Source organism: Chroicocephalus ridibundus, chromosome 8 (genome assembly GCF_963924245.1).
Source record: "Chroicocephalus ridibundus chromosome 8, bChrRid1.1, whole genome shotgun sequence".
In the NCBI taxonomy this organism is placed as follows: Eukaryota; Metazoa; Chordata; class Aves; order Charadriiformes; family Laridae; genus Chroicocephalus; species Chroicocephalus ridibundus.
Genome location: NC_086291.1, coordinates 19,133,188 through 19,161,115, shown reverse-complemented (window position 1 = coordinate 19,161,115; position 27,928 = coordinate 19,133,188). Strand labels below are relative to the sequence as shown.

The 27,928-nt window shown below is 36.9% G+C and overlaps 1 protein-coding gene across 1 annotated transcript in view; it reads right to left on the bottom strand.

Annotated features, from left to right (window-relative positions):
- Positions 1-27,928, bottom strand: part of RPAP2 (RNA polymerase II associated protein 2) — a 44,938-nt gene that overhangs the window by 11,036 nt on the left and 5,974 nt on the right. The window contains exons 7-11 of the mRNA XM_063343352.1: positions 26,099-26,134; positions 24,246-25,185; positions 23,040-23,134; positions 20,582-20,662; positions 13,877-13,945 (exon numbers count right to left, since the gene is read on the bottom strand). Coding sequence (XP_063199422.1) covers positions 13,877-13,945; positions 20,582-20,662; positions 23,040-23,134; positions 24,246-25,185; positions 26,099-26,134 — 1,221 coding nt within the window. The remainder of the gene's footprint in view (positions 1-13,876; positions 13,946-20,581; positions 20,663-23,039; positions 23,135-24,245; positions 25,186-26,098; positions 26,135-27,928) is intronic.

Here is a 27,928-nt window from a genome sequence, read left to right as displayed (position 1 = left end):
TAAGGTTGTTTCAGTAATACAAGGTACTTCAATTTCATCAACAGCTCAAGACTCCTTCAGCAGCTGTCTACAGTAAATTTCCTACTCCCTGCACTGCAAGTAGAAGAGAGCACAAAACCTCATCTACAGATTTAAATAAACTTTTGAGCAGATTTATAAAAACTAAGTATCAGTATGATACTCCAGGTCACTCTAAGTAACAGTTCACCTCATTTAATATTAAAAATCCTCTAGAAGCAGATAAAGCCATGTTAAATGAGTGGATGGGGACTACTATGCCATTATAACTTGTTCTGTTGTGTCAAACGACTGGAGTGTTTTGGTTTCATGTTTGTGTTTTTTTTTTGTTTTGTTTTGTTTTTTTTGAATACTTCAAATATATTTGCACTACTGTTATATTACAGATTTGATGGGCAATGCAATAGCAATGCAATAAAAATATTATTAATCTGAAATGCCATTCTTTTAATATAGCAGTTTTATAGAATGCAGTCTTAGATTCCATTTTAATTATGCTCCTATGAAGGAAGTGCCCAACACAACTGATTAAACAAAAGTAACTGTTTTAAGACAAATGGCTAGACTGAGTCAATACAACAAGTGTTACAAATCAGCAACAAACCTCATTGAAATAGATGTGCATTGCAGCCCGTAGACTGTCTGCCAGTACATATAACTGGAATGTCGCCAATGTATCAATCACTTAATAACAGTGCTTCAGTTGAGGGGGTGAACTGAAACACTTGCCGTGTTTATCCATTTCATGATCCCCTACCGAAAGGTGCTTGGACATTTTGACAGAGTAAGTCAAAGCATCGCTGCAATTCTGAATGTTCTTCACAATATATTGGCCGCTTGCTTAATTTGAGGTAGAGTCCCTCACATACCACTGTATCGCTGGACACAGCACACTTGTCTAGGGACAGTGATTTTGTTAGTTAAGTATCTTAAATCACAGCAGGGATTTCCACAGACCTTAACGTATAATGTATTCAGCAGGCAGCAGTTAGTATCAGACAGGAAGCTGATCTGAAGCACAACGTGAACATAGTTGTAAGTTAAAGATGCAACAGCAGGGAGCTTAAAAAAATTATAATCTTTGGTATGATTAAGTGGTTGCACAATCATACTATCTTAACATACACCCAGAAATTAGAACACTTTACAGCCTCAACTTATGTAATTTAGCTCACAGTTTCAGTTAAAAAAACCCCACTTGTTTCTTATAACTTTAGTTTGAGCACGATTTAAAAAGCTCAACATTTAAAAAAAGCCCTTAAAAGCAAGATTGTCTCTAGAGTGAACATTTTCCATTAGAACACATTAATATTTGACAGACAATCTTGAACTGGAAGCACCTAACTTGCAAACAAGATGTGGAAGTATTTAAATATATCTCTGGAATTAAGTCTTCTTTTAAATTAAACTATACTAGTTCTGAAAAAAAAGTAATTATGATCAATGTTATTTGCAGCTCTGCAATTAAAGCAACCTCTAATTTGGGGCCCTTTGTTAGCATATCCCATTGGTCAAAGAGAGAAGTCAGTACTCAGGGGCAGTTTTCTTTAATCTCCCCAAATTTATTCTTATATTCTATTTTCTTAATGAAAAATAAAACACTCTAAAGCCTACGGTTGAATGATAACAACTGACAGAAATAAACAGGCAATTTTCTTATTGAGGAAAAATGCTACTTCTGGTCTAGTTGTAATATAGCCTGAAGATCCTATTCTCATCATAAAGACAAGAATTTTGTAGCTAAAGTGCAACTTATATTTTATTTATTATTTAACTTCCTTTCATTATTGTGTACCGACTTGTCCACAGAATCCAGCACAGACACTTTAATCCTCTGATGGCAACAGAAACTAAATTATTCATAGTTTAAAATTTTTGTCCACTGCATTTAAATCAATGCAACAAACACTGATTCAAAATCAACGACTGGAATTCCTACATAATCCAAGTATGTGGCAAAACTTAAGGTTCATTCAAAAGTTAACTTTCTTAATTATTTCCACTGCCTTAATTTTTTCCTATGCAGCTTCTACAAGTCTGTTCACAAAAAAATGTTCTTTGATACATGTTTATGTATATACTTACACAAAATATGTATTTTTCTTCTTTTAAAGTTCACCTTCTACACACTTTTCATATAGTTGGTGTCCAGACATAAGTCAACTTCCATTCCCTTTTAACGGGGCCAAAATCTACTTGTGGTGCAGCCGGATGGATACAACTAACAGTAAAAAGAAAGTGTACCTACAGTAACAAGGGTTTATCTAACTATTTGATAAAAGCGCTTACTAACAACTGAGACAACAGATTTGCCTTCCCCCCCACCCCCCACCCCGCCTTGCTTTCTTCCTCTCCCCTCCTGCCCCCAAACAGTTATTTGTATCCAAATAGGCAACCGGCAATTCAGAACTCATCCTGAGGCACACCTAAAGCTGTGCCAGCTCCAAACCCCCTGCCTTCTTGGATGGTGGTCAAGGAGTCGGGTCAGGCCCATGGGACCAGGCTGCGCAGCAGAGTTCCCCCCTGTCACATCATGCTCTCCTCACACTGGCTTTGGAGCCGAGCCAACATTTGCAAAATACTTTGCTGGTTCTACTCTAACATACCATATGAGTGTTCATTTTTTGTTTTCTGTTAAGTTGCATTAGGGAATTTTTTTGAAAGGCACTCCAATGTTTAATTGTACTATGCAGGGGAGACGTGTTGAGGAAACAGACCTATAGCTACCTGATCAGGTACAGAAACTGTTTATTTCAAATGGATTTAATAAAATGCAGACGTTCTGGATCTTTGTAATTTTTTTTTTAACCTAACAAACAAACTATTTACATGAATAGCAGGATGTATTGTTTATGCCAGTTTTTTCCTCTCCCCTGAAAGTTAAGGATCACTCCAACACCTGCCAGCTGTTACTTAGACAGCTGTATAACTTCAAAGATCCTGCAGTGAAAAGATTTTATAATAATGTTGCACTGAAACAAGATACAGAAAAGGAAAAATCTCAAGTAAATTCAGGCTGTCCTCAAAGTATTAACCCTGTAAGATAGAAGACCTTTGACTTTTAATGAAGGACAAGTAAAACACTTTCTTATATATAAAAAAAATTCTATTTACATCATTAGGTCAGTAATTAATTTTACAGGCAAACCAAAATTCTAATGCAAAGGAACACCCAAAATAAGTCTGAAAATACATAGTGTTCAAAGAACCTACAGTGAGACATTTCATCAAATGGTATAACAATTTAGTATAGCCATTTAGTGCTATTTGTGTCACTTCTGTACATTGTATACTTGAAGACGACATGCCTTAGAAGGTACACTGTATATACAAATAACTGAAAAAATTAAATTTAAAATGCCTCAAAAATTAGATAATCATCTGAAACTCTCAGTTCATGTAACTCATACTATTTTAGCACAACATAATTAATTATATAATTCTTCTCAGAAAGTAACGAGAAAACAGCATTTCTCACTGTCCCCATATTTCAGTTCCCTGTGAGCACATGAACATGATAGTGACAATTTATACTCAGCTGACAGAAAATTTACAAGTCTATTGTTTTATACAATTATTTTCACCTTTGCAATACAAGCACCAACACTCTTTCTTCTCACACAGTATCACTCCTATAACGTTTCTCTGAGCACGTTTCCTGACCTTATATATGCACACATAAAATAAAGCCAGTTCCCTCGGCAATTGTCCAGGAAAGGAACTACACATTTCAGAACGTTCAGCAGGTGGAAAATGACATCACACTTCACTACAAGCATTTAGTAGCGTTATGCTGATCCTGTAATACTAAGCAGTTGCCTTCATTAAGTACTCGGGGATCACTGGATTTAACCGAGGCTTAGCCTGTCTAATGAGAAAGACACCCTGGAAATGCTTTGATGTTACAATGCCAGTGACAAAAATTCAGGGACCCGTGACTCCTTTAAAGCCATAGCAATAATTCGTAATGGTTCTGTTTGCCTCCTGTTATAGTGATATTTAGGAACTCTATTTTCAAACACTTATTTATTTTAAAATGGCTACCAAGACTGCCATCAACACAAATGTCATAGAGGTCTGGCAAAAAAAACCCAATTACTTGGGCAATCATATGCAAAACAGAGTTTCCAGGTTTCTTTAACAGTGGTTTGGAAAAACCTCTAGCCAGACAAGACGACTAAGGAAGCATCAAAACCAGATAAACGCCATCTATGGTTTCTGATCCACAGTACTCTTCATACAAAGTTTAGCAGGATCAGAGATTGTATTTCACCGTTTTGTATTAATAAATATGATTGCAGGATGGTTTAAAAAAAGAAATAAAAACCAAACCAACAAATGGTATTTGTATGGTACCCACCTCTACATTACCATATTCCATGCTATTACTACACCGTTAGTTCCCAAACATGAAGTATGAGAACATCTACAATACATTTGTATTGTAGCCATTTAAAGCACTTACGTTTGTACAGGGATTTGTTCCAAAAGGTTTTGATTTAGCTTACTTACCTGCATAAAACCAAGGCAAAAAAAGTTCACAATATAAACCCAGAAGAAATCACTATCAGCTGTTTCTCTCTAACAAATCTAAGTTTCTTACGTACACATTTCAAGGACAGGCCTTATTTAAAGAGCTCCTTTTATCTGAAGCCTGTTTCCTGCTAACCAGCTGACAGATCAAAGGTACTTCTCAGTCCTACCATTTGTTCCCATTTTTCCTTCTTTTTCAATGTAGTCAAAACTTTAGATTTAATAAATTTAAAATGTATTTTAAAATTGAACCTTTCATCCTTTTTAGTCCTCTATTTCTTACTTTTTATGTTCCACAAAGTTTTCCTGTGACATCTCTCAAATACTGGAATCTATGCCGTTGAAGTCTTTGGGTTACTTTGCTGCATGAAATTAAGCACAGGTATAAGTCTCTGTAAGATTAAAAAATGCTAAGATGTAAGCTTTTTAGAGTCTGAACCCTGTAAGTACCTTGTAAAATATACACTGTTGTATAAATTATTGTGCACATACAGTAGGAGAATTTAATACCTAAAAGATGCCTTTATATACAAACCTGGTACATTTTTATGAATTAAACATTGTTTCATATACATCCATTTTTGCAATTGCTGTACTTTTTTGCTGCCACATACTGGTAATCTACTCCTATCAATTCATTATCTCAGTGATACGCAAAAAAAAAATTCAATAAAGATTAAATAAAACATACTGGTTTACAGTTAAAACAGCTATAATGCAATACCCTTAGGTAAATAATTTGTCGATACTTGACTTCATAAAATGTACTCACCAGTACTCAGTTACTATGGAAACAATGACCATAAAATTGGTCATAGTTTAGTTTCACAACTTTCTAACATTGTAACTTGAATATCTGCCTTTCAGTCCAATACACAGATCAAACACCTGGAATAACGCAGCTGGGTATAAGAGACATGCTAGGAATAGACTTGCTTCCACTGTGTTCAAATTTTTTTTCTTCAGAAGTTAAACATAAGGACCTCAATATTTTTCTACCTGCTGTTCCCAGTTTTGAAAACAAATGCCAGTGCAGTTTTGGACCTCTCAAAATGAGGTTCTTAAAAATGCCCAAAAGTTAAGGATTCTTAAGCACCTTTTTCCCAGACACGCCAGCTCACAGTACGTTTAAAAAAGGAAACCAAAAAAAGCCCCAAACACTTTCCCTGTTTAATTGTTTTATTTCAGTATCTGTTACTGACTTTATGATCTCCAGTAAATCACTTTTTGTTTCTTAATCTCAATTTTACCATCTCTATAACAGAAGAATGCTATTAACACTCATTTCTGAAAGTACACTGACCTTAACGTATACCTAAAAAAATCCAGAATACATGATGAGGTTTGAAACAAAAATGAAGAGCCACGTGAATTTCAGCTATTCTTTATGATTCTAAAAAACTGAACATCTCATCTCAGAAATACTCGGTTTTATGATGAATTAGTTGGATCTATTCAGTGTCATCTTAAAATTTTCAGATGGATAGAGAGGGCGGAAGAAATAGAGCGATAGATGCATTTCTGTGGAACACAGGGTACAGGCGTTGTATACATCAAAATGAAATGAAACATACTGAAATCCCAAGGCTCTAAACAACCAAGCATCTGCTCAGTTTTTGCACCAATACTGGTTCTGCACCAAATGGTATGTAATTATACATCTACACTTTGCAATTTCTGGACTAAGCTCCCATAAACTGGTTAGCTCTTTTGCTACCAGCCAATTAAAGCACACTTTTACTTTTGGGAAGGAATGGGAAGAGAAGAACATCTACTGTTATGGACATGATTTTTCTAGTTTCTTTGTATTATGCCATGCATAATTTTATGACTATATAGTTATTTTATGTTTAGTTATACAACATCCTGGTTAACTGATGGTTGTTGTCTTATCCCAAGTATGTAGTTTAATTACACACTTTGTGTCAAAAGAGACACTTGCACCCTGATTCTAAAAGTGCTAGCTTGGATCGTCTATAAATTCTGAGGGCTTCATCATAGCCCATCGCCTACAGATACATCATCTTCTTGTCAGTGACATGTATTTCCTTCCTTCCTCCTGTACATTTTCTGCCTTTACTGTTAACATCCCACATGAGGATCAGAACTTAATTGCCAGACTGAATGAGATCACTGGGTGTCAAAATATTTTTATATCTCAAGAAGTAAAAAACTAATGAGTTTGAGTCCAAAATTCCTTTGCACTCAATTCCTACAGCATTAGGAAATGAAAACAAGTCTCCAGTTCATTAGTGTACTGCTCACTACCAGTTATTACATAGAAAACAATTTGTGTCTTCTCTGAATTAATTAGTTGCAATCTTCCCCTCTCCCCTCCAAATTCTTCATGCCTCTGAGTAATTTAGTTTGTCCCTAGTCACTGTAGAAAATTACAGGAACACCAACACTCTCCAACATAACATTACTGATATTGAAAGCTAATCAAATGCCCATGTCCATTTCCCCCTAGATATAGATCTTTGGCGCACGGGTCTTTAAGTAGGTCTGTGGACCACCGTTCTGATCCAAGCACATTATAACAACTCAATTAGTCAACTGATTTTGTTTCCTAAGACATTATTCATTTATAAAGCGAGATTTTTAAGATCTTTTTAATCACTTTCAGGATTCCTCCCCCTTAAAAACCATTATACACTTCATAGCAAAAATATTGTCTGCCGTGTCAGGTCTGACACTTTCAACAGCAATATGACAAAGGCAGGTAGACTCTCCTGAATGAAGTACCGTCTTTCTAGACAGTCTGTTTTACTGTCTGGCATTATAAGGTTTTACATTCCATAATCTGCATCAAGCATCATAAGGAGAGGAATGATTAGATCTTCAAAAGATACTGGTCTTTCATGGATTTTCTACAAAGTTTTTCTGTTACAGTGGTTCCAGAAGAGATAAGGAATATAATACTTGTACTTTGGGCACAATTTATTTCAGTGCTAACGAAGAGTAAGACACACCACTTAGCCTAGTAGAGGTACTATTATGACTCCATTCATAGAACCAAACAAATTAATCCAGAACTCATGCTAAAAATTCTGCTGGCACAAAATACCTGGGGATCACGTGCTGGAAAGCCATCGTAACCTTTCCAATGATGAGTACCTTCAAATTTTTCTTGGTTCAGAAACAACAAGCCAAATCAACACTGATTTCCATCTTACGATGAAATTTACTGTAAGTCAAAACCACTGCCTCTGTGTCATGTCCCCATTAATGTAGGCTGTTCTTTAGAAAGTTTACTAAGATAAAGTTAAAACTCTGAATATAAGAGATGCAAGTGTGTGTCAAAGTCATGTTTTCCTTTTAACAGATGGGTAATGTTTCATGATAAAAAAAATGTTTGCACTGACTGTATTAAGATTAATTATTAATAAGGAAGCAAGTATATTTTGATAGAGCTACAGTTTCAGGATTCAGTTGCAAAATTAACAGTTCCGTTTACTCAGTGGAAGTTAAAATACATTTAGTTTAAAACTAAGTTTAGGGTAGCTGTTAACAGTATGGATTACTCATGTCTCGCAGCATTAGTTCAGAACTGTCTATATTACCGTGTAACTGTACAACTTATTCTGCGCTATGACATGACTTCCAATAAGCAAAGCTGTTTGCAGCAATTATGGCAAGAGGAAAAATACGACGCTACAAAAGAAATCTAAATATATACCTTTTCAAGAAATATAAATTTAAAACAGTTCTCTCTCTGGGCAATTTTTCCATCTGCTTGATCAGCACATAGTTGTGGCACAGAGTTCAACAGGACATGAACTTCACTGACCGAGTTAGCTCCCCAAAGAGACATGATAAAGCAGTCTTCTGAAATCTAGCATGCTATCTTCCAGAGGGTTGAAACTGAAGTTGCAACAAAAATCTCGTTTACTCACGCAAAAGGCAAAAATGAAGTGGCAGAGGAAAGTACTTTCCCTACTACCATATTCTTAATTCACAAGTACATTTGGAATATAAAATTCCCAAGGGTGACTAAAGCAGAAGCTCCAAAATTAGTCAGAACACCACCACCATGAAGGACAATTTATAGCTGGTGATGCACTTTGCACACCAGCTCTGCACAGTTGGGCATGACTTCAGTCTGAATGCCCACACCTACAGCTGCTGAGAACACATAGATTTCTATCTCCTGGAGGGATTTCCAAGACACTTGGCAGAAAGCCATGACCCTGCTCTTCCCTTGCAATAGGCAGCAAAACTGGCAGGTGCAGAGAAGACAGCTTCCTGAGCCAACCCCCCCCCCGGTCCCATGCAACAGAAGTCCAGGAGACAGCGTGTGCTGAGGCTCTGCTCCTGCTGATGAGGTCAAGGACCAGAACTGCGAAGGGGAACTAATTACCCTGGACTCATCTCGGGGAGTTTGTGCTGGGCATGCATGAAAGTTACACAGCACATCCAAATCTCCTGTTCAGAAGGCCATCCATGAGAAATACTAGAATGTAAAAAGACTGCATCTGGGTGTGCTGCACTGAAATCCACAGTAGTCGCTTTCCTGCCTAACAGCACTACCCAACACAGTGGGGGCTTTTTGTGCAAGGAGAAATACCTTCTTTGAAACTAAGGCTTCTTCTTCTGTCTTCTCCCTTACGAATGATGAAGATACTGAATTAATTTTAAAGCTGGCACTGATTCATGTCCCAATTAACAACACTACAAATTCCTCAAAATACTGTTCTATATATGTTTCCTAAGTAATACTGGAACATGTTAGGAGGAAGTAAAGTAATACTGATCTCCTCCACATTATGCCAAATAAGCAGATTTGATTTGTTTGGAAAGTGCTGATAAGTAAGAACTGCTTAACAGAAAACCTATTTGAGTTCACACTCACCAAATGACAACATAAAATTATTAAGAGAGCAAAAGGGAAGAATATACTTCTTAATTTTTTAATGTGTTAAGACAAACTTGCCTTTTCTCTATGTCACACAAGAATATAACTCTACCGATAGAGATCAAGACTAGAGACAATACTATGGCCACATTCAAACACTTTTATAAAAAGAAAGATTTTTTTGATTTTTGGTCCTGCAAACTCTGTTTCAAAATGGGAAATAATTATATTTCTAGCTTAATGATAAATGATTTTTCTCAGCTGAAACCAATCTCCTAACATCAGACTTGCTAAACAAAAGATCATCCAGCTGACTTGCATGTGGTTTCTGTAGGAAAAAGAGTCACTCTGCAAGTCTGATTCAAATCCAATATGTATTTGTCTATTACATTTGTACATTTCAAACATTCAGACATTTTCAGACAAGAACACAGTAGTGATATCACAAACATCTGAATTCCTCTTAAAATAATTTAGAAATGTCAGTGTTGAGCAATAGATGTGCTCTTGTGCACAAAGAAGTAAAAACGCGTACTTGAACCCAAGATTCTCCAGTTCCTGAACTGTTATCTCCAAGAGAGTAAACCTCTAGAGTACATCTCCACATGACACATTTATCTAAAGTGGCTGCACGCATATAATGATGGCTTTTGTTTAGTGATCATGGTCATTTTGAGTTTGTTTAAATACTGCAGCCAAATGCTTATAAACTAATCCCAGAACATTTTGAAATGCTTCAAAGCTTTTAGTGGGGAAACCTCTTGCATAGGCTTTGTAGATGAAGCTGACCACAGTTCACTGGAACCAGCCAGCTCAGATAAGTAAGATGAAAGCAGACATTTCCTGAAAATATCTTGAAAGCTTTCCATTAGACTGTACCAGGGGTATACACTAAAAACAGCAAGTGCCCATGCTTGTATAGCAACCAATCTTCCCCCTGCTTTCTCCATTCTTTCTTGCACTACTGTATTTGTATCTATTTATCTGCTTCATTTGGTATCTTGCAAAGTTCTTTGGGGGAAAAAGATGCAACTTCTGTATTCTAGTTTACATTACATTATAAAGCAGCTATTACTATAAAAATATTCTGCTTAACATACTAAACATGGCAACAGGAAGACACAGAAATCTACCACTGCCAAAATTATTACAAGTGACAGATAAATAAGAAATTTGACCTACAGATCATTTTAAAGAGTCACCCATTCCACGATAGGCACGAATGCAATTATTTGAACATAATTCTCTGGCTGTGAAAGTGTAGTCTAAGAAGGTCGATACAGCATTGCTGAATGGGCTGGTCATAAAGATAGGAGTGCCTCAGGCTAGATTTTCAATAAAGGCTGAGACTGGCTGTTCATATTTTATATGATAATTTGATTGAATAAATCCAGCTGTTCACTAGGAACAGGCAATGCTCCACTGTTGCAATCCCTAATATTTTATACTTTGAGAAAGACAGTCACATTGTCCAGTTTCAGGCACTTTATTTCAAAGCAATGAATTAGAAGCCCAGGTTTCTTTAGTAGTCAGTAGACTCAAGGGCACATAAGTACTTTTAATAGCTTCTTGAGGACCACCAGACTATAAAGGGAGACTAGGTCCAACTTAAGCACCAAAATTAGGTGTTATGACTACCCAACATGCTGTATCCTACAAAGAGTTAATATGCACACTCCCATGAAGAGAGGATAGCATTTTCATAACATAGTACAAAGTATTAAGCAGTGATGACACTTGAATTCAATACAGCAGCAATGATAATAGTCATTCTGCCCAGTAGTAGTGTATCACAAAAAGGGTTGGGGCACTCTGAAAGTGCACTGTGAAGTTAAGTATACTGACTCCTAGCACACGCTAGCCATGTATGAGAAGGAAGTGGTGAGCCACAATATCTATGCACAAAATGGGGTGCAAGCAAAGTCCAACAGTTGCTACTTTAAACAAAACAACCCTGTGCCCTTCCAAACAAACCAAAAAATACTTGAGGTCTAACTAGTTTCTTTTGAGGTATACCCTGAAATCCCATGCTCACTCTGCCTTCTGTAGTCTCTGTTCTTATACCTCCTGCACCTCAGGGTACCTGTAATATGGACTTTCATCCTCCTGGAAAAAGGAAGTATTATCCTCTTCTGAGGTGTTGCTTATGCTACTTCACTGTTTAGCATTAGGACTAAAATGTCCATCCTATGTCTGGGATCAAGTCAAGACCCGTGAATACATATTGTGAAAATGTTCACCTCTTTCAGTGACAGAAGCTAGTAAAGAGCCACTTTGACTCAGGCCCCATACAACTCAGCAATCTAAATGACATTACGTGTGCTGCAACATGCATCACCTCTCAGTATAGCTAAGAATAGAGTGTAATTCTTTTTATGAGCAATATGAAAGATTCCTTGGCAGACTGCAGGAGGTGAGAAAGGGCCACAATCTGAGGACCTGTCTGTGAAGGGTTGCCCAGATCCTCAGTAGCTTTTCCCTGCACACTTCTGTCTTCCACTAAATAGTTAAGTTTGATTATAATTCCCAAACAACTAAATGTTCTGTTTTAATCTTTCTGGAAATGATGCAACACTCATCATCATCTTAGAGCAATCCTAACATTCATTCTGCCCCATCTACATCCTTCCACATCCTCTCCTAAGAGGGGGCTGAGAGAAATTGTTCAAAATCTAAAGATCACGAGCTTGCAAGAACCTTACAATAAGCTGAACTCTACACAAATTTTATTCATGATTTCACTAGAATAATATTAGAAATAAAATCTACTCTTTTTTAGCATCAAATATAATTCATTTGTTTGGGGGTGGACCGTTAGAAAGCAAAAGTAAAAAGAGACTTGGTTCTCTGCTTCTACTGATTGCTACCAAGACTGTCTGCTACTTGTACAACATTTTAAAGCAACTGTAAAACAATCATTAAGTATGTAAACATTCAGAGCTCATCATACACAGAGAGAGCAGCAACATATTTTAACTTCTGATCAAACGAGTCGCCATTTCCTTAAATGTACAGAAACTACTTGAAAAATTCATAAGATCTGTTTCACAAATTACCAATTCAACCATAAGAATATATAGTAAAAATGACAAAAGATTTGTTCTTATAGTTGATAAAAAATTTATGCCAAGGCATTCAAGTAAAGTTACTTTCTGTGTTCTGATTTAATGAATCATTTGAGCGGTATCTGGCTGGGTGACACAGATGTAAGGCTCGCTGAGGCTTACTCTAATGCCTGCTGGTATAGCCTTCCTTGGGACAGCAACGCCAGAACAATGTGTCAGACTGAGGTAATATCAAGGAAAGTAAGTGCAGTGCTGGGGATGCTACAAGGTTGGCCCACAACACTTCTTGACCTGTGAATGTCTGTAAGAATTTCTCTGTCCTACGGGCTCCAGTGACCCAGGAAGCCCAAAAGAAGCAGCAGCAGTGCGGTAATAAACAGTCTCTGGAATAAGATTTTTGCAATCTTGTAATTCAAGCTGAAGGACATACAAAGATTGCTTGATGGTTTAACCCTACTGAAAGGCAGGGCCTGACACTGTGAAACCACCAGTGATTTCTTAAAAGGTGAACTAATGTTAAATGTTTAATATAAATTTGTGAGAGAACGGTCTGTTTTACACACTGCAAAGTTTGCATCTTTAACTTCAGAAATGTACATGAATTTGGAAAATATAAATCAAGGAAGTTTCTTGATGCATATGACTACAGCTTTTATAGATCAAGCCTCTGTGTAGAAGTTTACTGAAAGACACTATAATAAAATCAGGTTTCCCATTAGGGAAGCCCTTAGAAAGAATTTAATTCTACAGTAAGTAGAACAAAGCTAAGGAGAACTGTAGGCACTGTAGTATCATAATCTTAATCAGTAAAGCTAACCCTTATAAGAATAAAATACTGGGTCCCAGTATTCCTTTCAGAAATTCAGGAGTTGGTAAAAAAGCTTTCCCCTCTCAAAGAAGTTTGCTAGAATATTCAAACAAGCATAATTAGAAGCACACCATATCTTTATAGAAATAATTTGACTTTAATTGTGAAAGTGAATTTAAAAAAAAAAAAAAACAGAAGTAAAGTGAGAAATGAAAAGTGTAACAGTTCTGCCAAATCCAAGTAATGCAATACATGACATATTGTCCTACTCTCAAAGAGGGGAAGAATGTCTGTCAGCAGCAAATGGAAGAGAGTGAAATATACTCCTCCTTCACCCCACCAGCCCTCTTTAAAAATCCCTAAAGCTTAACTTTTGTTTTTTTAACATAACATTAAGTTGTTAACATGTTGTTGCAAGTGGGACAATCCTGCTTTGTCAAGAGAATTTAGTTCATTTGCATGAAAAAATTAATCTGGTTGATTCCCCAGTTAATTTAAAGAAATCTTTCCCTCCATTTATTGGAAAATTAAATCTTGTCTCAATAGGTTAGTTAAGACCATTGTGTATAAGAATATTTGACATTAAAGGGTACTTACACAGATAATAAAACAATAGCAATTAGAGTCCATTCAGGCATTTTGTGAATAATATTTCTGTTTGTTAACCTGAAAAAAAAAATCAGAACATTTCAGAGTGAAAGTAAACAGATTTTAACTGCTGAATTTTGATGTAAGTCTACCATTAAAAGACTTAATACTGAGTTGCAATGTAGCAATTACAGCCGTATCTGAGCAATTCACCAACTTCCAGGCTTCTCTCTCATCTTATCCTGCAATGGAAGAATTACACAATTCCACATATGTATCTTTTTTCTACATGAAAGTGGGATGGGGAAGACTGAATAGAAGCTAATCCTTTGAATTAGGCCTGGCTGCTCTGCAGGCTCAGCTCGCACTCATACCCACTGGGAAATTCTCAGGAACTGCACACGTGTTTCTGAAAAGACGGGCTTTCCTACACTTAGTTTCCCCCCTGTTGGCTTCAGATCCAGATTTGCTGTAAAAGCTACTGTTGCGGAAACAGACTGGGTTTTATAAGATACTGGAGACAATCCTCTGATGATTCTTGTTTTTAAAATGGAAACTCAGAATTCTAACTTATGCAATGGGACCCAGTGCAGATATAAGAGCAAGAAAATGAGGTGTAAGTCAAGAACCACATGGGTGCTCAACAGAAGTGCTGCTGCATTTTATACCTGCTGACCCATTTGGCTGAACTTCATAACAAAACAGATCTGCTTTAAGTCAAATGTTGATCTGACTTAAAAAAAAATTATCACATGTGAATTGCTATGGCTGAATTTAGGCATGACCCATGGTGTTCAAGACAAGCAATTTCACGCAAAAGTCCACAGCTAAAAACAAAGCTGTGGCTATGCGGGCACCCAAAAAGGCTAGCAGAATTAATTTTATTCAGACAGATGATGCCATCCAACAGAAATACCGAGGGGCGAGTGCCTCCCTGTATTTGCTTACTTCTCGCTCTCAGCTTCCTTCTATGCAGCCTTGTATAAATTCAAACCCAGAAGGAAGCTACCATGTCATTCATAGCCACTTCTGCCATCACTGGTGAAGATGGGAGGTTGCTGAAAATGAAATATCTGGCAACAAATTCAAATCCAGAGTTTTCTTCCCCAGTAAGTTGGGTTTTTTTTTTAAAAAAAATATTAATCTCTTTGCACAAGTATATAGCTACCCCCCAAAAAAGCGGTAAAAAATGGAAAAATAAAAGCATTTGTACTTGCCATTGTTAAAATTCAAGTTCTGTTAACTAATTCCTCAAAATTATATTCAAAATGGTCATTAAAAATGCAGTTATGAATAAGATGTTTTATGGGATCATTTTGCATTTCCCTATTTCAGAAAGATATTAAAAATTAATAAAATAAATTTTTATTTAAGGATAGGAATGATTAAAGCAATATTATTATATTTTTCTCCTAAATCTTCAAGTCTTCCAAGCAAAATAAGATTTTGAAGCAGCGAGTACTCAAGTAGTGTCTCAACAGCCTGAGTTTTGTTAAATGATGAAAGGAAAAGCAATGTTTTGTGCCACGTGTATAGGAATTGTCACATCAAACTACAACCAATAGATCTGGCAAATACAGATTATTTTTGTTATTAAAAGATTCATGTTTCCCAGTTACTATTGGAAATAGCTAATGGTGTTAGCTAGCAACAAAGCTTGTACCTGGTAAACGATTACGTTTTTCTGGCTATAGAACAAGAGACAAAACAAAGCCTGAATGTCTTGACTCAATACTGATGACAGTGATAAACACTACCAAGAAATGCCTGATGGAATCATCTTGACAAGCAATTCATATGTAACATTCCAGTTAATCTGCTATGATGACACACAATGGAAGAGACAGCTCCAAGCCACCTGGGAAAACTCTGTCAAATAGAGAAAGCAGCTTTATTTCAATGCTCTACAAGGAGTTATTATTGATTAGAGCACAGGAAGGTGTCATTCTTGTACACAAACTGAGAGATGCAGTTATTTGTGTCAATTAACTCTTATTCAATGTTAGTATTGATTGGCAAGGTCTGAACACTAGTCATTGCCATCAATATGTTATTTATGAAGGAGGTAGTCAAAAGACACAGATAACCAGCAGGATACGGCAGTATGGACCTGCTGATGTACTACTGTCACTGGACTGGATGAGCAGTCAAGTCAGGCTTCACAATGAGTAACCTTTCAGTACAACACCTGTCCTAAAGCACTTGTACGGCTGAAAAAAAAACATTTCAGGCAGATCAGACTAAAGCTAGCAACCTACAGGTGTGAAGCCTTAAATAATAAGGAGCAGTGGAAGGGCAGTCACTTTCAAAAACAAGCAGTGTGTCAACACCAAGGCCTCTGAAGAGCAAAGCTGTCAGAAAACAGGGAAGTGCAAGTCCTCTGTAAAAGTGGTTCATTAATTCTTTGTCTTGCCTTTAGCCAAAACTGTTACTTCAGAACAATCCAGGAAAGAGAGGTCACTAGATTTCTGTCATAATAACAAAACGTGGAAATGTTACAGCTCTACAGAACTTTGTGTACATGATTTGAGTTTTGCAGCGAAATATTTTCGTTAGAGTTTGGCTAAATTCTCCCTCACCTACCCAAAGAAAGAAAACAACATGCAAATTTTCAAACCAGAATGTCTCTACTTTCCTAGCCTCTGTAGGGCAGGAAAAATAAGCCAAGAAGGTTGGATGATCCCAAATAGCTGTGTGGGTTCCTTAGTTGCTAGTTTGTGGGTGTTGTGGTTCACCCCAGCAAGATGCACTGCAGCTGGGCTTGACTGCTTCCACCATCCAGTAGGCAGCAGGACTCATGCAGCAGTTTTAATACTCTATGAACAAGCTCAGACTGAGCAGATGGATCCAAGTGGCTGACAGGATAAAGGACTAAAGAGTAAGATGCATAAAAATTCCATCCCAAGTGACCTCCCAATAATTAACCAATGCCCAGCCTGAAAAGAAAGTGAACTCCGATATGGAAATTGTAGGAATACAGAGGAGTCCAAGGTTAAAGTAACGAATAAATAAAAAAGTAAACCCAAAAATGACAGAAAAAGAGCATACACAGTTGGTTCTACTCTTTTCCTTTAGTTGTCTTCCCATTTAATTACTGTCAGCTGCAAATTTTGCTAGCAGTACTCCATCAGCAAATGATGGCCTGATTTGTAAACAGCGGCAGCAGATTTAGGCACATCGCTAAGTACCTTGTGCAAGAACCTTAACAGGGACTGCAACAAACTTGAAGTTATAGGAAAGAAACTTAGCAATGCAGGAGCTCACCGCCCTTTCCTCAGCAGGATTACATTTCCTGGGATTTCTAGGAAACAATTTGGTAACAGGAACACTGTCCAATGGGGAATGGCAGATGAACACCAGGCTTATTACGCTAAATAGTTATCCCCTAGCAGGCCTCTAGCATCAGGTACTATGAACAAGATGCAAGAAAATGTAGCTGGTTAATATTAAAAAAAATCTTTTTAAAGTATATTTTTCTTTCTACCAGTTTATAAATTATAGTCTTGAGTGTTATTTCCTTTTCTAGAAGTTTGTTTACAATGAGAATATACTTGTCATCTATGAATCTATGAACTCAATTTTTAACATGTTACTATAAATTTGCCTAATAGATAGTAGCCATGAGTACTAAATGTACATTTGTTGAAAAAACATTTCTTTGAACAGTTCTATGTTTGCTGTCTTTCAGTTTTACCCAGTATGCCTGTGTTCTTACACTGGGAGAAAAGAAAAAAAAATGTGCCCCAAATGGAGAAGATTCTTTCTTTCTTTCTTTCTTTCTTTCTTTCTTTCTTTCATTTTACAATTCATCTTTGTTGCAAAGTGAAGTCATCATCATCTTTGCAAATGAAGCAGCCTTTTTGTTCACACATCCAGATTCCCAGATGTTCAAGAATCTGACCTGTTAGTTTGGCAGTTCACTTATTCTGTGAGGCAGCAAGCTGACTTCGTGGGATTAGGACATAAAGTTGTAACTTAACGGGACCTCAGCTATCTGTAACTTTTCCAAAACTTGCACTAAGATGAGCAAAGTTTAACTAACCCAGGTCAGCACAGGCAAATACTAAGGCACAGATTGTTTTTCTTTAGGCTTCAACTAGACCGATTTAACTATAAAAGACAGCTCCTCTATCCCCTGAAAAAGAGCAACATATTTACGTACTGTAGTATAATTTAGTTTGATGACAACCAGCAAAAATGAGCTACTATTGTAACTTTAGGCTGTCTTCAAGAGAAGCCCGTTCGGTTGAGAAAAGGTCACTAATATTCTGGTACTTTCACATTTACATTCAGAACCTTGTCTATGACAAAGTATTGCTGATTGACTTGACCTAAAATTCCACTTAACAAGGGTAATAGGTAAAAGCCTATTAGTGAGTGTATGCACTAGATAACATACACTCACAATACATATTTAAAAGCTAAAATATTGTCCTGTAAACAAGATAAGACAAAACTGTAGTAAAAAGCCTTGAACACATCTTTAGGAAACAACTGTATCGTATTCATTGACAAAGTTCAATGTCAATGATAAGCTCCAAAAAAGGAATTAAAATACTTGCAACCATAAGATAAGGACAAAATTATATTTTCAATATGAAATATTATGCTTGAAAAAAAGAAAACAACCACACATTCACAAATACAATCATTTAGCCTCGATCTATATATAAATAGCTAATTTTCTCTTGATCTTTTAACAAAGTGCCCTTACACACTCTGGAGAATAATTTGACATCTCAGTTTTCGTAACAAAAGCTTACAGGCACTGAGGGACTTCATTTGGGAAGAGCTCTAACCATTCTAAAATGTCTCTTGAGATGCCTCTAGTGCATTTCCCAGCAGTGGTGATTGAATAAAATGCTGCCCAAAGGAGGCTGAACTGCAAGTGTTCCTTTAAAAACCAATGGAGCAGAAAATTGTTGTTGCTTAGTTCACCACATGCTCTTTTACCCTTCTTCAGCTAAGCTCTGCTACAGCCATGCGTTTTATTTCCTACCATCTTTGGCAAGTTCTTCAGCTTGAAATATTTCCGGTACAAAAAGCAGGAAAGAGCACTAGCATTTGTCGTTGCTCCCTCCATAGTCATCAAGCATTTTAACCACATCAACAAAGAGAGTAACGTTTAAATTTCTATATGCTGCAAACATAAATACAGTTTAAAATTTATGCCTGGTCCCCCTGCCAAAGCACTCAACCTAAAGTCAGAGAGACCGCTCATACTAAGCAAATTTAAAGCTACATACAGAATCGGAGATTCAAACCTATCCCTTCATCTTAATATCCATGAGCTAGCTTTTGTGTATCAACAGACCCTTCCATATCAGATATGCAAGAAAGAGAAGGGGCCCAAAAGTTTTTATTGCTTCCCTATTTCCTGTATTTTTGTATTATTTTACTATCAGTGACAATAAAAATCACATATATCTATATAAAGACACTTACACATTCTTGTGTCTTCAACCAGCCCCTGCCCCAAATGCTGAATTTCTAAGCAATTTACCTGGAATCTTCACAGCAAGAGAACCACAAGAACTTGCTGCCATTACCTTCAACTTACTTCCTAACAAAAAGGACGACCAGAAATAGATCAGGGGAGAATTTTAAAATACGATGAATTATTGCTACATGAGCCAGGTATTGGCTGCTACAATATAACCAAACATATCTCCCCCTGTTTCAGTGGTGGTGTTAAAATAAAAGGTTAATCACAAGTTAAAAGACCGCAATTACAGAATCAAGTTCCAATACTAACAATTCTTTTTAATAAAAGAGATCACGCACAGAGTCACCATTAAGGAAAAGAATAACTTCTGTAGCAAGAAAACCTGCATATAGAGATCTGTGTTTTAGTGGTGTCCTTCCAGATGTCAGATAAATCACAGGGAATCAGGTAGAGTTGTGTTTCTCTTCCCCAAAGCCTAGACTCCTTGTGGAGAATGCCACATGAATGAGTTTTGGAAAACGTACATGTAAACCTCCTACAGGGTGGGGATGTGGGGGGGAAGTTTCAAGATTGACAACGTACACAGAGTTAGCAACTGTTGTTGCTCCTTTTCCTGACAACACTTCAAGATGCAGGACATGATGTTGGTCCAAGTTATGAGAGTCACATCCCAAAGAAAACCTTAAAATGTTCACAGAAGTTACCACCATTCTGTTCTCCCTCCATTATTTATCCCAGTGTTTCCAAATACTGTCATTAGTGCTTCTGACTGTGATAAAGTGTCCACTAGATCCGTGGTCATAAAGCGTCCACTAGATCTACTTCCCCTTGAAATCAAAAACAAGACAGGTCAAAGCGGACCTTCTTCCTGGCTCTAGAAGTTAGTGGTAACCAATATTAAGCACATTAAAACCATTTAGCCTGGCTGTAGGGAGCCAGAGCAAAGGAAAGCGACAGATCTCAGAAACCCACGCTTAATAGGAGGTGACGAAGTAGCAGAACCTTTAAAAGACTCACCATCATCCTCCAGAGACCACTGGCCTAGTTTTTAAAAATCTACAAATACTCCTGGTGACCTAGCCACTGTCAGGAGCAGGGAAGGGGTTGACTTGTTAGTCCACAGGGAATGTGACATTACCTACATGAACACACAGCTAGAAAAGCGCAAATCTGCAATGGGGCCCTCTCCGTGCCCAAACCGCAAATCATTGAACAGCATGTTTAATTAATCAACCAAGAAGAATCTCTAAATAAAGACTAATACTGACCTGAAAGTTTTGACAAGATTTTTTAGCTCCGTGTAAACATCACCTGGAGTAATCTGAAGGGGGCCCAAAACTGCAGGTAATCTAGAAGGCAAAAGATACCCGTCAGTACACCTTTTCCTCTTTCTCGTTTCTTCTCAAGTAGGACTTCCACCAGATCTCATGAAAGTTAATAAAAAGAGATTGCCTTTTGTGCAGCAGATCAGGCCTGTAGTTTACTTTTCAGAGTCCTCTGAGTGGTGTTTGGGCAACACCTTCACTTTACAACAGCTTGTTTTTAAAAATAAGCAGCTCTAGTTCAGTGTGAACATGAAGAAGAAATTCAATATAGTTTTACATGCGTACTCTTATTCACTTGACATTTCAGTTCTGACAAGACATTCTTACCAAAAAATCAAAGTGTTTACATTATGAGGATTAGAATTCCAGGCCTCATAAGTGTTTCAAATATTTATATTTGCTTGGTTCAAAAATAACAATACAAAAGGAAACTACATGTCTAAATGAGGTCTGCACAGAGAAATCTACTAACATCAGACTCAGGTAGATGCAACAGAAATAACATTCCACTGTACGCCTGATAGTTGGAATCAGTTGTAACCAGAAAATTTCAAACGAAAGAAAAAGACAGATTGCCTCCCTACTTGACACTGCATAAAAACTGATAGAGCATACAACAAACCACACATGCTGTTTTAACTAGCTGTCAGTATCCCCACATGCTGGAAATAACATGCATTGGTTTTCACATTTAGGATGCAACTTTTGCCTTTTTTTACCCGTTTAATAGTTACTATCCTCTTGCATTTGAATATCCTGTTATTTATATTTATATGCGCATGGTGCATCAATATTGCTGGAAGAATCAAGATTTCTATTCTCCTTTACATCACTACATGTACAAAAACTGCACACAGGATTCTTATGATGCTGGGCATATTCATATTCCCAGTAGCTTCATCTAAACACACCAGAAATCATTGCTTTATCACAATGAAAATTGTCTCTCTTACTTGAGTGTGACAGGACTACTGCATCACCTCATGAAAAAAAACCTTTGAAGAAACTAAGAAAAAAATCCCACATTCTGTCTTTCTTACCCTCTATTCATGGAGCATCAGACTTTTAAGTTCAACAGAAATTTTCCTACAAGCTGAAAATGACTGACAAACTTGTGGAAAAATATGAAGAAGCAGAGAAACTGCTTTACCATACAGTGGTAGTCCTTGGAATCTATGCGAGATTGACACTTACAGAAAGATCAGAGACAGCCACCTTTCTTGCAGCATGGTTTGACTCCACGTTTGTAGCCTATCCATACTTGTTGCAGGTAGAGAGAAACAGAATGGAGTTTTCTGGGGTTTTGGGGGGAGTTTTGGTTGTGTTTTTTTTTTTGATTAAAAAAAATGCTTCTGCAAAATCTAGCTTGGCTAGCTAACACAAACTACAACCATAGAAAAGCAAAACACCCCTAACAAAACCACCACAATCACAGCTTTCAAACACTCATTTATCTGCATCGCATTGACAACAGGAGTATTTTCGAGGTCCTCTCAACTTTGACAATTTAATAATTTTAACAGGTATAGCAGAGATCCCTTAATCTCTTTTCTGGGACTCCAAAGCCCTTTTATGTATATGAAAAAGGTCTGGTGTTTGGAAAGTTTTAAGATTCAACTCTGAGGGCCTTTAATGGTTGCAGCTAGCGGCATACTGATACCAGCCATCCAAACATCAACTAGAAACTCTTTTAGCAAGACCTTTGCTTAAACTATTAAGAGGTTTGAAAACACCACTTCTTTCTGTATATATTTGTTTACCAGTGACAGGATGCTTAATGTACAGGACAAATATTTGCACTCCTCCCAATCAAGTTTTTCAGTTTAGACTCGAAGAGTTGGTACATACAGCTATTTAAATATTTCATATTTTATGTCAATCAGATTCTGCTTTTAAACAACCTACAAGAATCTAAATAATTTAGATTATTTCTGGATAATCAAGGGAAAGAAGGATGATAAATAAAGGGCTTGCTGTGGAATTTGGTGGGTTGTTTTTTTGAAACATGTTCTCATTTTAAGCTCAATATGTTATACCAACACTTAGATCCAAAAACCACAGAAATTTTCAATGTAATGACACAATTACGTTGACTTCCTGAAATGCTGTCAACTACAAGCTCCAATACTTATAGGAAGGGACAGGTTTCTTCTAGAGAACACCTTAGTAGTGAGATTCTGACACCTACCTCAGCAAGCTGTGCAAAACGACACCTGCAACTGTACCGCAGATGACTGTCTCAGAGATAAATAAGTTTTTTAGGGCAATAACAGGTTTTAAGTTCTGACTAAGGCCACCTAGAAAAACCCAGAACGTCCTTATACAGTGTGTTTGTTTCTTAAAATGATGATGAATGAGCACCAACTTCAGCATAATATTTACCAAAGAAAAGTATACTTACGCTTTTCTCAGTTTTTCAAGGACGATTCGCTTTCTAATCTGCATTTGTGCATTTGAATCAACAAGTGGGAAGGTGAGATCTTCCTGTTGATCATCCTGTATTAGACAAAAAACTTAAACAGCTATAATCTAGTATTTAATTTAAAAAGTCATGCATCAAAAATGCATCAAAATAGTCACAGCTTATCAATAAATGTTTAAACATAAGAAAACTCTTATCTCTGAATAGGAAAAAAACCACGATCACAGTAATTTCTTAATGGACAGAAGTTTGTTTAATCTGACCCAACATACAGTGTGCAGCTAACCTATTTTTCCCCTTCCCTCTGCGAGATACTTTAATTCAACTAATGGTAAATTCCTTCAAAACTTAAGTCAGAGCAAACTTTTTCCAAGAAGCAATGTAATAGCTTTGTTTTGCAAGAAGCAGTATTATGAAAATTATACCCTCTAATGCTAACATCACACCTGAACTTCAAAAGCAAAAGCAATTTCACATGCCATTACAAACTATGCAACCCACCTAGCCTAGTCAGCAATACTGTTTTTACAGTAGTGGCAAGAAGACCCAGTCACTGTCAGCTGGTTTAGCCTGACCTGAAAGGGGTAAAACCTCAGACCACTCTGTTTCTTGCAGTCTGCAAATTCTCCAGAGGTCTTTTTCCCAATTGTCTAGATTGTGGCAACTTTTCCAAACAAATCAGCATGTTCCAACTCAGAGAATTTTAACACTAACTAATGCCAGAGACCTAGTTTTACTCAAGAGGAGAAAGAAATCCAATCTCAAGTATGCCCTGTCATGAATAAAAGGCAAAAAATCATTAAATAAAAATTTTATTTAATGAATCAAAGGGGGAGAGAAAAATACGCGAAACGTTCCCTCTTCACCCAAAGCCTACTTTGACTTACGACAGATTTTCACCTAAGTAAACCTTCCTTACCTTTATGCTTCACAAACTGAAAGAGAGCTAACAGAATTGAATGTGTCCCCAACAGTCATACAAATTCATTCTTACCAACCTAAAATACAATTCCTCAGCCTTATGTGACTGTTGTGAATCTATCCAACCTTCCTTTTACTATTTTACATTAATAGCTTGATGTTACCTTGGCCACATCCACTTGGGATGACAGAAGCAAAAAGCTTGTAATGATTCTTTGAAGGCAGGCTTTATACAGCCTTGACACTATTCCACTGGAAACTTACTTTGTCTTTGTTTGGATGTTCCTCTGCTTGTGCATGTGTCAACGCTTCCTCAGCCAAGATGCACTTTCCTTTATAGAACTCTTTTACTCGTAGTTCTAGGAACTCTGTTTCTTCTTTTAACTTCTCGTAACTAGGCACAGGCTTAACTATTCCATCTGGGCTCGTGAAAGGTAAAGAATAGTTCAAACTGTTTTCAGACTCTCCTACAGCAGCAGTGTTAAGATCATCAGCTGCATCTAAGTCATCCTCATCAAGTTCTTCATTCTCCTGGTTGGCAGACGACGCACATTCTGATGAGCATAAAGAAGTGTAGTTTGGGCCATAGAGAAATTTTAAAGTTTCCTCAGTTCTCCATTCTGTAAGTGTTTGCTTAAGCACTTCCAATAAACTGCCTTTGGAACCAACTGGATCCCTCAGTCCAGGTTTTTTATGTTCTTTTGAGTTAGCTAGTGTTCTTTTAAGATGTTCTGCCCCTCTTTTGCTCACACCTAGAAAAACTATCTGTGAACCACTACAGGTGTTTTCATAGTTTTCTGAAGCACTTGATTTTCCTAGAGTAGTATTTTTTGAAGGCATTGCAGTTATTTTATTATGAACAGAGCGAGCATATGTTTCTTCTGGAGCATCTAATTTACAATTAGATAGCTGTTCAGTGGCTTCTACCACATCTGAGTCTTCAGTTTTAGGGCTGGAATAGACTTTCTGAGCATGCTTCTTTTTGAGGATGCTGTTCCTGTGCAATCGTTGTGCAAAATTGGCTGAACTTAACTGACTTCCTGGTAGGACAGAAGAAACAAATTCTTGTTCAGTATCACTACTGCTGTCACTGGCTGTGTCATAAGAACCAGATTCACATGGATTTGAAGATATCCTAGGATTTTCAATGTCAGAAGCTTTAATTACTTCATCACATAGTTTCACCTCTTCTCCAGAGTGTCCACTGTAACAGAAAACACAAGCTATCAATGTAATAAGAAATGGGTGTTACTCGTAATAGCTTTTCATTCTTGTATAAGAAAGATAAACAAAGCATTTTTCCCTTATAACTTATAATTCCCTTATAATTCCCTTATAATATTCCCATATAAAATATGCTTTTTTGCTTTAAGAATCATGGCTGCTCTTCTAGAAGTCTTATTGAACTCAAAGAATTGTAATGTTCTCCAATCAAGATGACAAGTATAGACACTATTAGGTAAATGAATTCTCAGTTGCTTACTGAAAGTTAGAAAAGGATAGTAAACGAAGTATTATTAAAGACAGCAGAATAATGCCAGACTTAGCCTGATGGATAGTGCAATTTTAAAACAAAGACAGGCATCTTAACATGTATATGAATATAATACCCTAAAATCAGGGGGACAGCAGAGCTGGTTTTTAGCATATGTAAGTTTGCCACCTAATGGCCACGTGTTGCAAAAGAAAACAAACAAAAAGTCACAATACACAGCAAGGTACAGAGAGATGACAGAATAGCATTTCATTTTAGCTGATATAGATGTTTTAGATTAAGAAGTACAGAAGCTTTCATCACATATAATTGGTACTATTTTCTTTATAAAGAATAGATGTTATAAAACATGCGAAGTACAAACAGTGTATTTGTCTCAGGTTTCAACAGGCTCAATTAAGACGTACAGGCCAAGAACAGCTGTACACTAAATCACGCAGATCAAACATGCTCGTTTAGAATCACAAAGGAAAAAGCTAAACAAGACAAATAATCCTTTGTGTAGGTTCTAATAAGGTTTTGTCTGTAACACAGGAAATCAGATTGCCCTTTCACCTGATATGATGCTAAAACGTCTAACTATAAGTGCATATAACGAAAAAAAAATTATTGTTCTATGTACCTCTGTCCCTCCTTCAGCAGCTCTATATCTGGTGGTCTGCAAAAAGAAGATTCAGAATGAAGATTTTCCTGCTAAATCAATGCTCTTGAAATAAACATCAATACATAAAATACATAGTTGAGGCTGGAAGGGATGTCTGAGGATCTTCTAGTCCAACACTCTCTGTTCAATGCAGGGTTAGTGAGAGCAAGTTTATACATACGTGTTCACAGTGCATGACTCACGTGCCTGCAGCATGATGCTGTTATGTTGAACAACATTCAACAGAACCAGCAAGTCACACAACTGTTAGTCAGAAAGGACCTCTGGAGATCCCTAGTCTGGCCTCCTGCTTGTAATGCAATTGTCACCAGCGCTAGATTAGGTCAGCCACAAATTCAATGAAGTTTAAATCTTGAAAACCTCCAAACATGGAGATTTCAAAACATTGATGACTGTCCTGTTTCACTCCACCATAACCTTAGTGCAATTTTTTTCCCAATGTCCAAACTGAACCATCCATGCAATAATTTGTGGCCATCACTCCTTGTTAAGTTTTCTGCCATCAATCAAGAGTAGTGTGGTGGCTCTGTAATCTTTGTAACTTTTTTTCAAACAGTTGTAGGCTGCTTTCAGATCACCCTTTGGTCTCCTCTTCAACAAAGTATACACGCCAAGATCCTCACAGGTCACAAAGCTCCTATAGTAAAACCAACCTTGGGCCATTTATAGAGAAATGCTCCAAATTAATGCAAAAAATATGAACATTAGGTTATCTTTATTTATTTAAAATTTTACTTTGTTAAAAATTAGGCTATCAAGTTATACTGTTTTAAGAAAATGGAGTTTGAAGGTTTCCAGAAACTCTAAGAACCATAACTAAACAAATTCTGATGCGTTTCTTTCCAAAGCTTTGCTTGCAGTTAATCTACTTCAATTCAGTTATAAGGCAGCATCACAATGCTATTCATTTTATTAAACACTAAATGTTGAAATCCTCACCCACCTGTGCTATGAATGAAAGAAAACCTTTTAAGCATGCACTAACACCTCTCAGACAGTAGACAAAACCCACCACGTTTAAAAAGATGAGAGCTGCACTGCTCATATGAATGAATTGAGTTTGGAAACTAAAGGTGATAACATACAACGATTTAAATTATTAACTCCACATAACTCTTCTTCAGAGTTTTAAGTGGAGGTTGTAGGCATTTCTGTCAAAAGAATTTCAGATATCCTAATGTGTAAGCGTTTATCAGTGTGTGCACATGTATGTGGTTGTGCAAACAGGCATACCTAGCCATGAACTATCTGGGGTTTTGTTTGTTTGGGTTTTTTTTTTTGAAAATACCGCCTCCCCACCACCACCCAGCATAAATAATTAACTATGTCAGGTATATCAGAACTATACACTTTCAACATTAAGAATAAAGGGAGGTTTTATAACTACTTTCTTTAAAGACAGCAAAGCAAGAGCACAAAAATACTGGTAAGTTTACTTAGACATTTAATGAAGAGACTAGTTTCACCTAATAGAATCCCTCAGATCAGATCAGGCTGCTCTAAACCTCCTCTTTCGTTGATCAGATATTTCATATGACTGATCTGAACTGTGAAACCAAGCTCACACCTGTAATTTCAGTTAGTTTCTTTTGTTGAAAACCAGGAGACTATGAAAAGTAGTGTCTTGGAGAACCAAAGCTGAATAAATTCACCTAAACGTTCTCTAGGCAAGTATTTATGGTTAAACAGTGACACCCATTGGCTCAATTCATTATTTGCAAGCCTACGTTTCCCAAGCTAGGAACACGAACTGCATCACACCATTCCAAAATGCGTGTTGCAGTAACA